This window comes from Canis aureus, chromosome 2 (assembly GCF_053574225.1).
Source record: "Canis aureus isolate CA01 chromosome 2, VMU_Caureus_v.1.0, whole genome shotgun sequence".
In the NCBI taxonomy this organism is placed as follows: domain Eukaryota; kingdom Metazoa; phylum Chordata; class Mammalia; order Carnivora; family Canidae; genus Canis; species Canis aureus.
In genome coordinates, this window is record NC_135612.1 from 60723418 (window position 1) to 60735743 (window position 12326).

Here is a 12326-nt window from a genome sequence, read left to right on the forward strand (position 1 = left end):
TGAACCGCATTCCTTCAGGCCCAGTACCTGCTACGGGGTCTGACCCGGACTCGCAGTTCTGGGCCAGCACTTCTGGGATCACGTGCAGTGGTCACATAGTCTGAGGGGACAGTAACGTGTCACCCTGGACTGCACCACTGGGAAAGCGCCACTTCCTTGCAGTAGAGGAGCGACAGGCAAGGAGTGGGCACAGTCCCGGAGAGGGTGCGGGCAGGGAATGAGCCCAAGGAGCCCCCAGCCCAAAGTCCTGCTTCCCAAGCAGGGAAGACAAGGGTGGTGAGTCGGGTGAGCACGTAAGTGGAGGGCTGGAGCCAGTCTCTGCTTAAGCATTTGGTGTTCTGTTCATCACAGATTTTCTTGCATTAACTTGGATTTTAAAAAACATTGCATTAGAACATTATTTACTTTGATTGCTGAGCCTTTGGGCAAGTGCCTCACTTGCCTCCCCCAGACTCAGCCAGGTGTCTTCACCTCCCACAACCCCAACTCTTAAAACGGTCACAGAATATTTCTTCTTAGGGGTTCTCAAGAACAGTTTTTGAGACATCTCAGGACATCCAGAAGCACCCCCTGGTGCACCTGTCTGGTCTGGGAACCTCTTCTTGCATAAGGCAAGACAAACCTGCCCTCCACTTGCCTTCTCCCACCTGGTCCATCGGTGATGCGGAAGACAGATGCCCCCCTCTAGTGTCCACTGCCCTGCATCACAGGCCACTAAAACGCAGGCCACTAGCGCCACCTCGGGCGGTTAGACACTCCCTTTTCTAGCAGTAAAACCAGCTTCCTCTGATCTGCCAGGCTCTCAGCAAGACACAGGCTCCCAGGAGAGAGGGTAGGGCATCCTCCAGGTGGAGGGGGCACTAGATCAGTCCAGAGCAGGAAAAGAGCAGTCTGCCCTTGATCCTCTGAGTGCCTGGGATCTTCAAGACCTTTCTGGTGTGAGGGAGGCTTACAGTCACTCCTTAACAGGTGGGGTGGCCAGGAGACCCCTACAAAGGCAATGCCAACAGGCCCATCCCTGGCTGATTCCCCTACTGTTCTCAACAGGGGCACCAGAGAATTTAAAAGCAACTAATTATTAACCTCTCTCATTAGTTTGGAGTTTAGTAGGCACCAGCTAACCTACAGACACCTTCTACAGTCTTCACGGCGAGCCTACGAGGTGGGCATGATCATCATCATTTTATGGACAAGGCTCAGAGGGGTTAAGCAATGAGCCCAAGATCACACAGCAAATACTCAGAACTGTAAACATTTTAACCCATGTCTTTTACGTCTCAAAAATTATACTGGAATTAATTAGTTAGTAGGAGGAATGAAATTGTGGCCACTCATGGCCCATTGTTACGGGCTTAGCAGCTACCAGGGTGGAAGGAAGAAGGGGTAGGGACTTGCCTTTATAACAATTACTCTTGTGGGAGCCACGCGATAGAGCTTATGGGGTTTCACATGTTTTCTGTTATCTGTCTTCACAATGATCTTAAGAGGTAAGGATAATTTCTTTTAAGACACTAAGTAGTAGAGACTCAGGAAATGTAAGAGACTTGTCTGAAGACCTACACCCAGCTGGTGGCAGAGCTGGGATTTGAACTCGGGGCTTGCTGCAGCACTGCTCTTTCCCAGCATTACCATTGGAAAACATTACACTTCTTTAAGATTTTCCTTGCACATAGGTTAAGCATTTTGAAAATGCTTTTTGGACAACATGAAAATCTGATTCAAAAGATATAGATTTTTCTCAGATACCGAGTAGAGTGTTTGCTGTTTGCACTATTCACTTGCTCCATACATGTTTTATTATTTCTTTGTTCACTAGATCCACATGTCTTATTTCAAATGTCATATTCAAATCGCCTACCATCCTGGATTTCATAAGAGTCTCTGGCACTGCCTCACTGCTTGGCGCACTTAAATGTTCAAATGCTACGCCTGCTTGATACCATGCACCATCACTGACTAGTGTGATGCTATTATTATATATGGTATATATATGCTATGCTATTACATATTATGCTATTATAATCTGACAGCCTCTGTCCTCCAACAGGAGAACTCAGTCTGTTCATATTTGCCATCAGGGTTTTTCTGTCGATGACCAGTGGTTGTTCCCTTAAGACACGGGGCGGGGGTGGGGGCATGTGGCTACTGCCCTATTTATTCCACAGACAGGAGAGCATCACCCATGAGTAGGCTCTGTGGCAGGCTGGTTGTCAGGACATTTTAATGAGCTCGAGGATACAGACTGGTGGCCCCTGTGACAGACCCCTCTCGAAGCAAGAACCAGAAGCCTCTGTCTCCCCCAATGAACCGATTTCCTTCCTTCCATCAGTGAGAACTACACAGCCAGTCACGTTTGCCTCTTTACCCTGGCTACCAGGAAGCTCGGAGCTAAGCTTCAAAGGCTTTGCTCATACAATGTTCTTTTGTTCTGATATAAAATTTCTCTTATAACTTCCTCCTCTGCTCCTTTGTGATTTGGTGTTTGTGGGCTTTTGGTCTCAATGAGCCTGAGCTTTTTATTCCATGCCACCTAGAATCCTTTCTGGAAGTAGACACAAATCAAAAGCAACCTAATGAGTGGCTTGTGAGCACTGTAGGCCACAGACAGTGGTGGGTGCCCACGTCCAGGTGCTGAGTGTGGCTGGTCATGATCTGGCCCTCCCATTGGGAAATAGGCATAAAATTACATAAAAGTCTTAGAAAGACTGAAAATAAAAAAAAAAAAAACAGGAAAGAACCTTCACAGGGAAAAAGAAGCCCAAAACGAAGTTGCCAATACTATTCAGCAATCTCCCACACAAGCAACATGAAAAGCTACAAATCCTCACACGAGGATGCATTCTGCCTTTAACTCCCCCAGCATCTGCAGGACACACGGGCTTCCCACCCTGGAGGCCAGCAGGAGAAACATTCACTGAGGCTCAGCTCTAGATTCTATAAAGCTCAAGTCTCTGCTCTCACTAGTCCTGGGAGAGGGAGTGAAGACCGCATCCATGCTGGAGGGTCTGGGTCAGCTGTTGGCCTTCTCTGCAGGTGCTGGGGGCATCGATCCAAGTCATTCTAGCATGAACCAGGGAGGACATCTCCCCAGAGGCAGAGCATTTCTCCCTCAATTGTCTTCCACATGTTGAGGAAAAGTCCCCGAACATGGCTCAAGGGCTGGTCCAGTCTGTGACTGCCGCCCTCATAGGCCCCTGAGTCATGGAACAGCTGTTCCAGGTGTGCAGAGAACATTCTGGATGGTTTCCCCACCCCCCCTTAGGACCTTAACCCTGAACCCAGGGATTTACATCTCCTGGTGCTGTGGGGGTCCTGTGGATGTCCTCCTGCCCCCCGTCCTGTGCTGACCCTGCCATCCACAGAAGATGAAGGGTGCAGAAATCCTTAGGAAAAAATCGAGAGAAGCATGCGGCATGCGCACCCTGACTCAGACCGTTCCAGAACGGGAAGTGCAGTTAGTGTGGAGAAGGAGGCCTGCTAGAGTCAAATCATGCAGAGGGGCCGGGGCCCAGGACAGACACAACAGCAGGTCGGACAGGGCCCGAGGAAGACAAGGAAGGCCAAGAAAAGGCCTGTATCAGCCCTGTTCCCAGATGTGTCCCTGTGGCTGGGCCCCGGATGCAAGATGTGCCCTGGGAGCTGGAGGAGGCTGCTCCCAGTGTTACGCACTTACTGCCCAGACCACTGTAGTGCAACACACAGGGAGCTCCACTTCTGAGCGCCTTCTCCAGGGAAGGCCCCGGTTTTTGACAAATGTCCTCAGACAGGGCAGAGGCTGCCTGGGAGGGGGTATCCTGGGGCCGTGTGTGTAGGGGGGAGACAGGCCCTGGTGCTCTCACACCCACCCTGCCCCAGGGGTCCTCACTGAGGATAGTGAAGCTCTGGGAACAGCAACGAAAATGAGCCCAGCCCCTCCATAGGGACAAGTCATGCGCCAAATGATCTGGGCTCACATTCCAATGTTCCAGATTGGGAAAACAGGACTGGGAAGTCCAACCAGCCCTTAGCTGGGAGCAGCCAGAGAAAGCCAGCTACAGAGTGTGGGATCCAGGAATAATTATAGTGCAAGTGGCAGCATGAGGGGCGACAGCAATAGTCACAGGTGGTAAGACAGCGATAGTGGTGACAGTCATGAGGGCGGTAACAGGGAGGGGCCGATGCACTCCAGGAGACAAGTGGACCCATGGCTCACGTGCCTCGTGAACTAGCTGCTCCTTTAAGCCCCTTATTAGGCTCTGAGTCACAGAAGAAGGTCATGGACCAGGAGGCCTCGGGGGGTCTGCATAGTCCGTGTGCCCCATCTCCCCCTCCCCCCCACTGAGGTCTCCTTGGGGGCTGGGGGCTGGGGTTAGACAGGAGGGAGGGGGGCCCCGGTTCCGGTCTGGCCCTGGTCTGCAGAGGCAGCAGCACGGCCCCCAGGCGGGGCAGCAGGCAGGGGCGGCGGGCGAGCAGGGTCCCCGGGCCCCTCCTTCCAGCTGTGTGGTTAAGAAGCTGTGGGCACCACGCTCAGGCTCACGGCAGGTGACGGTTAGTATACCGCGAGCCAGGGAGGGGTCGAGTACCTACCCGGTGGTCCAAGCCATTCTTTCCGTGTCCTGGGAGAGGGTCAGATTTGGAATAGGGGAATCCTGAAACAGACACAGCACAGCTCTGTCACACACGCACACGGGCTCGGCGGGCAGGGGAGGAAGGGCTCGGCCCCGGCCGGAGGGGCCCCTGAAGATCACGCCCTTGCCACAGTCAGAACCTCTGTCCCCAGGGTGCTGGCTGAGGAAGAAACTGGCCAGGGCGGGATGTCCCCGAGCCCGCCCATGACACCAGGAACACCGTGGCACCCTCTTGCCAACCCTGGCCCGGGTGGGCACCTGTGTTCTCCGACAGCCTCGGGCCTTGGCATCATCTGTCACCCAGGCTGAGCTCCGCATCTGGCAGACCCAGAGAGCTGGGATATTGTCAGAAAGGGGCCTCGTGTGGGGGTAGGGCTGTGCCATCCTGTGCCAGAGGTGGGACGTGGGGGCCCGCCACCAACCAAAGGTGGCCTGGAAACTTTTCTTTTTTAAATGATCCTGAGCTATTTGCCATTGAGCGATTTTACATTAAAATCCTAATTTACAACTTCGTTTGAAATTAAAAAAAGGGCTGGTCTGAGACCATAGTAACCCCACAGCTGATCCAGCTCTATCGCTCATGTCTCTGGCTGCCCTGCGTGTGCCCTGAGTTTGAGATCTCCCAGTTAGCCTCTGCAGTGTGTCTGGAGAGAGAGGCTCAGGAGGAGAACATGTGGCAGGGCCTAGCCCCCTGAAGAGGCAGGACCCCTCCTACCCTAGGGGAATCACCTTTAGGAGGCCTGGCCTGGGTCCCTGGCACCAGCAGCTCAGCAACAACACACAGGGCCAAATGCCAGCTCCCACCGCAGGAGCCACCAGGCTGCTTATCAGGGCAGAGGGGTGGAGCACATCTCTGGGTGTTCACAAGGCCGTGTGTGTTCATGGGACAAAGGACGAAGGACCAGGCCTCCAAAGGTGAGGTGGGGGCCATGCACAGAACTGCTCACCCACCCATTCCAGGGGGGCCTCGCCTCTGAGCAAAGGATGCTCAGCCAGATGCCTTTCACCTCCAAGAGGGCTCACGAACTCTGCGAGGACGGAGAAAAGCCTGCAGGCGATGCCTCAGCCGGGGGAACCTATCCCGGGCATGTGTTTGCCCCCACATGCCCCATGGGAAGGTGCTGGATGTGGGTGAGAAAGGCATTTTGCCACATTAAAGTCAAAAGTCAGGGTTCAAGCTTCTTTTAACAAGGCATTCTCTTGCCGCATGGGATTTTATGTAAACTCTGACATACAAAAGAAAGGGGATGTGGCGATGGACACAGAAGAGCGGCGTGGGGCCAGCCCTGCCGTGCCTCTGCCCCTGTTCCTCCCTGCCTCCCTCACACCTCCCATTCTGCAGAAGGGGAATTGAGGCCCAGAGTCGGGGGGCCTGCCCAAGGTCACCCAGCCCTGGGATGCAAGATCAGGCCCCCTGACTCACAGCCCTGGGGTCCCTCCTAATTTACACTCAGAGCCAGGCATACTTGGGGAAGTGAGGCCGTGGGGTTGATCTGAGGGACCCTCCACTGAGACACGGGAGTGCCCGACCAGCCAAAGATGCTAGAGCAGTGGTTCTCAAAGTGAGGTCCCTGACTAGCAGCATCAGGCACGCCTGAAACTGGTTAGAGAGGCAAATTCACAGGGCCCACCCCAGCCCAGAGTTCCGGGGCTGGGGTCCAGCGAGCTGTGGTAGTATGAGCCCTCCAGGGCATTCGGATGGACTCTAAGGTTTGGGCACCACAGCTTTAGGGTCCCGAGAACAGCAGTGCCCTCACCTCCATCCTTCACCTGGAGGCACCACTGTCACAGGTGCTCAGGATGCCACCTGTGGGTCTCCGCATCTGATCACGTCGCAAGAAGTGCAGAGACCCTACTCCCCTGAGGTTACTTTGTTCTCCTGATTTTCTAACAATTGTCCTGGGTATCTCCTCTTCTCTACCTACCTCGAGCGCCCATATCACATCATGTTACAAATTCTGCTGCAAGCATCAAGCAGGATTTCAGAACCTCGTGAAGAGAATAGTCCATGGTATTTGCCCCACATTTTTACCTATTCCGATGTTCTCTCTCCTCTGAAGCCCCATGTCTTCTCACACCATTTCCTTTCTGCTTGGACGACTTCTGCCCACAATTCTTCAAACAACACCTACCAGTGAAAAACACTTAGTCTTCCTTTGAGAATTTCTTCATTCCCCATTCATTCCTGAGGGAGAGGCTCCCCCAGTGTAGAATTCACGTGGACAGCAACCGTCCCTCGGCACGTGGAAGGCATGCCCTTCCTGGCCCCATGGTTTCTGATGAGAAATCTGCTGCCTCCAGGTTGGCTTGTCCCCCAGGGTGTCCGTCTTCTGTTGCAGCGGCTTTCAGGATCTGCCACCCTCTGTCTTCAGACTGTAGCGGTTCAGTTATCATCCTAACTGGTTTTGGAGTGCATCCCTTTGGACTTGTCCTATTGAGATTCTCATGGTTTTTCGAATCTGTAGGTTTATGTCTTTTGCCACATTTGGGAAATGTTCAGCTATCTTTTTAGATACTTTTCCCCACCCATTCTCTCCTCTCCTTCCAGGACTCTAACGATATACAGATCCTGTCCCATGGACCTCTGAAGCTCCATTCATTTTTTCCTGCTGTTTTCTCTTTGGCGTTCAGACTGGGTCATTTCTGCTGCTCCATCTATGAGATCACAGACTCTCCTTTGCCGTATTCTGCTACACTGTTTCTGAATCCATCTGGTGAAATTTTTATTTTGGTTGTTTTATCTTCCAGTTTTATAGTTTCCATGTGACTCTCTTTTTTTGCAGATAACATCTATTTCTTTGGTGAGAATTTCCTTTATTTTCAGTTGTTTCCAGAGAATTTGTACTTGTTTGCTGAAGCATTTTTCTGGTAGCTGCTCTTAATGGCCTTGTCCAGGAAACCTGACATCCAGTTATGGTCACTGCTCTAACTGTCACTTGTCTTTGCTAAACCAAATTGTTACCTTCATGGCTCTTGGTGTAGGGAGTAGTCCTCGATTGTCCCCTGGACATTGTGGACATGACATCAGGGGACACCGAATCCTGGTAGAGCCTGCTATTGAAGCAACTGCCACCCTGCTGGGGTTTGGCATGTGGGGCCTGGCTTGTCATGGCCTGTGGTTCTGAGGATAAGCTGGTTTTCAGAATGCTTGTCAAAGTGCTCTTCTGGTCTGCCAAGTCAGGCTGGTATTACCAGGACTGTCCATGGGGTGAAACCTGCTTCCCTGGTTGCTCTGTGCTCCAACGTAGGGGTGGGAGACACCTGCTGTGGTGGAGAGGGTCTCCCAGGCACACCTTCCAGGCTAACTTGTGCCTTCCTGCTTCAGATCTGCAGGTGTGGCCCAGGGAGGAAGATGCCTACAGGTCACCTGGTGCCACTGCACGGGAGGTGGGAGACATGAGTCCTGTGTTTTTCCTCAAGTCCTGGGGTCTCTGGCCATCTGGCTTCTTCTTTCCACCCTTGAGATTTCTGCAATATGTCTGCTGTATTTTTTTGGGGTGGGGGGAGGAGTTGGTTCTACTTAGTGGGGATAAGCAGGGAGAGAGGAGGCTCCACTATCTCCTCACCAGGCTGCCATGTAGACTTGGCCTCTCTGGACCTGGGATGAGCCATCAGCAGATTTTAGAAGTCCCAGTGACCCATGTGTAGCTGAGGTTGGGAGCCATGGCTTAAAAAGTCCCTCCACACATTCAGAGACTTTACCTGCCCCTCATGGGCCTACGTATGACACAGAATCTCCTTTTACAGGTGAGGAAGCCAAGGCCCAGGGAGAATAAATGGCCCCTATGAGGTCAACCTCTGCTCATGAAGAGGAAAACATGAGAGCCTAGGACTCCTGGCATCAGGAATCAGTGATCCCACCTGCACCAGCAGTTCTGCATCCCTATGGGTTTGCAGGTGTGGGGGTCTTCTGGGCACCTGCATGTCAGATAGCATCAGGTGGCCTCGAGAGGGTGTGCATTAGAAAGAAGGTGTGCATTGGAAAGAACCTGGGATGAGGCGGCAGCTGGCTAACAATGAGTATCATCAGCCCTGTAAGTGCTGGACACCCAGCCATCCCTGTGCCATGCTCAGTGCAGACAGGCTCCCCTGCCACCTCCTCTTAAGAGCCCATCTGTGGCAGACTTGCACTTGGCATTCTGCTGGGACCACTCTCAGAACCCTGGGCACAATCTCCTTGTGTCTATACCTCTTCTGAGCTGGCTCGTCAGAGGTTAGAGTATCTGCTGGATTGCTGGATGTGTAAGGAGAGGGCCATTGGGGGTAGACAACCACTCCAAATGCAGCTGGAGATAATCAGCTCATCACCACCTCTAGGGATGCTCTGATCAGCAAGGCACTTCCCTGGGCAGATCTTTGTCAGTTTTGCCAGGGCCATGACTGGTTTTCCACCAATGCCTGGATAGGACATCTCCACGGTCTCATACAGGTTTGGGTCCAGGAGGGGCTGGAACTTGCCTTCAGCCCCAAGTGACTGTGAATAGGAGGCCCTAGGATGAGCCAAGCTCCAGGCTTCCAGGAGTAAGCAAGAGGGGGCCACTGAAGGCTCACCCCAACCAGGCCTGTGGACTTGACCATGCTCTGCTGTGGCATCCTCCAAGGCTCAGGTGATGGGATGCTGGAGTGCTCACATGTGAGCTCCAAAGTCCAGATGCTTCCTGCCAGGAGGACTGAATCATCTCCATTTTTGCAGATGAGGCCATTTTATGCACAGACAAGTTTGCTCTTATGCCCAAAGTCACACAGCAAGTGACAAGCTGGGATTCGAGCCCAAGTGGACCAGCACTCAGATCCAGCACTCTCTGCTGACCCGTCCTGTGGTCTCATGGACAATGTTGCTGCTTGTGTCAGCAGCAACCACCATCATCCCCTCCACCCCAGCAGAAGCAATGTTGTCCCATGAAGGGAGAATGGTGCTGCTCCGGGAAAGCCCAGCTCACCCAGTGCTCTGTTGAGCACTCACTGAGAAGCTGCCACATGCAAATGAGGGAGGCATGGGGCATCCTCCCTGGACCCTGCTCCCCAGGGGCTAACAGTCCACAGAGGAGAAGGGACAGGGAAGGTTATAGATAAAGAGTCCCCCACCCCGGGTTGGGGGAGGGGAGAGAGCATCCAGCTGGGTGGGTGTGTCTCAAGACCCCAAGGCAGACAAGGGGAGCAAAGGGGGTCCTGAAACACTGGCTCCTTTCCATGAGCATCCAATTGCCTGTGGCTCGTGCCCCTGCCTACAAATCAGAGGTCATATGCTCTCTAGTCCCAGAGGGCAATCCTGCTGGAAACAGGGGCCACAGGGAATTTTGCTAAAAGCAGTCTTCAGCCAAACCCCATGAAAAGGTGGTAGGCCTTGCCCACGGGTGCCCTGCTCTCGCAGCTGGGGGTGGTCTCTACGATGAAGAGCCAACAGTGTTCTTTGGGCAAGGGTCCCCTCCTGATGTCTGCAGTGCCCCCTGCTTTCTCTGGGGCTGGCCAGCAGCAGGGGCAGAGAGCAGTCTGTCCATCTACCTTGAGGCCACACCCTCCCTAGCACCCCCTGTACCAGGTGACCTAAACACCTGTTGGATGCCAGGTGGCTGTCCCTCCACCCTGCCCCAAGCCCCTAGCCCTGGCTCTCTCAATCCCTGGTAGCTCCCCTGGGTCCCCTGCTACCCCAACACGACATAGCACCTTGCCCATCAGCTCACTCTGTCTCTCCCCCTTTCCTCCAGTGTTTGGAGGAGACAGGAAATGGGAGGAGGACCACCCCACCTGAACTGGGAGTGAACCCGAAGAATCACACCTTCTTTGGGCCTCAGAGCCTTTGAAGAAAGTAATGCAAGCTCAGGAACCTGCTTATCAGGCAAGAAGTCCTGGGTTTCAGGTTATGCATTTGCATCTGGGAGCTGAGGACCCACAGGGACTCTGCTCCCAGCCCATCCGTCCACCTCCGGGCAGCTCAGCCTTGACGTCCAGGTTTCTGACTCCACATGAAGAACCACCTTGTTCTTTCCTTATCTCTGCGTAAAGGTGCCTCCATCTGAGCCAGAACTACCCCCATGCCATTCCTGATTCCGTCCCTCATGTGCACACCTAACGCTCACACATGGTCCTGCCATTCAGACCACTCAAGGTGCCTTTCTGCTGCTTACATGGAAACCCCAACCCCTTGTGCTGGGCCAGCAGCCTCCAGTTTGTCCTCTGTGAAGTGGCCCATCCTTGTTTTAAATATGCACAACGGACTGCCTCACCTCCCTGCTCACAGCCCTACATTGCAGACCCATTCCTTAGCAGACACGACAGCTTCCCAGCATCCTACACGGACCAGCTCAGCTAGTCCCTCCTCTGCCACCCCACTGACTTCCTATTTCCCAAATGGCCACCCTGCCTCTTGCCTTGGCATGCTTGTACGTGCTGTTTATGCTGTTTAGAACACCCCCCACCCAGCACCCAGCAGGATTCCCACTCCTAGGACATTCCCCCAAGATCCTCCTCCCCGCAGGGCAACCCCTCAGGACACTCTCCTCATAGGACCCTCTCCCCGAGGACACTCTCCCGAGACACCCCTTTAAGATACCTCTCCCTAGCACAGCCCCCCAGGACACCTTCCCCATAGGAACCTCCTGGGACATGCGCCTAGGACAACTCCCTAGGACACCCTCCCAAGTCACTGTCCCCCAATCTGGATGATGGCAATCCCCTCATACAGTCTTTCATACCCCCACTCAGGCCTACCAAAACCTCCATCAGACGAGGTCAGGGCTCTGTGGGGATCCCTCCAGGATCACGTCTCCATTTGCATGCTAGGCTGGAGTCCTCCCCAGGTGACCAAGTCCTCCGTGGCCCTGAATGTCGCAGCCTTCACCCCTACCGCATAGCCCCCTTGCTGTCCCACAAACCCACCAGGCTTCCCGCAAGCACCCTCACTGTTGGAGCCTACATCCCCTTTGAGTCTTGCTCAGATATGGGCTTCCCCACCCCGAGTGCCCCAGCTCCTCCTGGCCTCCTTACCTGCACAGCACTGATGCACACTTTGTAACATTGTTCTGGTCTCAGTCCCCTCCCCACTAGCATGCCGGCTCCTGGGGCTCATCCATGTGAGCCTCTGCTCTACCCCCAGCACCCACCACAGTGCTGGAATACAGCAGGTGCTCAGGAAGTATTTGTGGAAGGCTAGGCCTCGTCCTGCCTGTTGTAAACAAGGAGATGGCACTGGTGTGCTTCAGTACTGATGTTTGTGGTTTCTATCCCTGGGGCCACGGGCACACCTAGGCCAGGCACGCTGCTGTCCACGGGGCATTCTCACCACGAGATCGGCACGCAGCAAATCATGGTGCCTCATTTTCTGGCTCATGGACTAGGAAATGCGGGAATGAGTGTTGTTACCACTTCAGAGGAATGACAGGTGACAGGAGAAAGGCCAATTTCTGACCGAGCCTCTAGCCCGCTTCTCTCCTGTTCACGGAAATCTCACGCCCGGTGGGTGCTGGGAGGGAGCCTGGCCCCAGACCAGGGCCCCGGCAGCGGTGGGCAGCAGGTGAAGACAAGCATGTCTCATCAAACACAGGACCCCACAGGGCAGGACACACAGAAGGTGACACAAAAGCCAAAGCCACGGGACCACCATCTGTGCTGCCTCAGGCTCCCTCCTCCAATCTGCTCATGTGCTGGGGCCTCAGGAGGGACCTGCATCTTCAGAAACGCTGGGTTCTCTTTCTAGGGGTCACTGAGTCTCCTGGGTGGGAT

General features: G+C 53.9%; 1 protein-coding gene across 33 annotated transcripts in view; it reads right to left on the minus strand.

Annotated features, from left to right (window-relative positions):
• ABLIM2 (actin binding LIM protein family member 2) overlaps positions 1–12326 on the minus strand; it is a 142469-nt gene that overhangs the window by 15466 nt on the left and 114677 nt on the right. For 31 of the 33 annotated variants that reach the window (XR_013366367.1, XR_013366426.1, XR_013366400.1 and 28 more), the window contains one exon: positions 4567–4628. The exons of the other annotated variants lie outside the window; for them this stretch is intronic. Coding sequence is in view for 1 of the 31 variants with exons in the window: in XM_077875349.1 (XP_077731475.1) it covers positions 4567–4628 (62 nt within the window). In the remaining 30 variants the exon portion in view is untranslated. The remainder of the gene's footprint in view (positions 1–4566; positions 4629–12326) is intronic. 33 annotated transcript variants of the gene reach the window in all.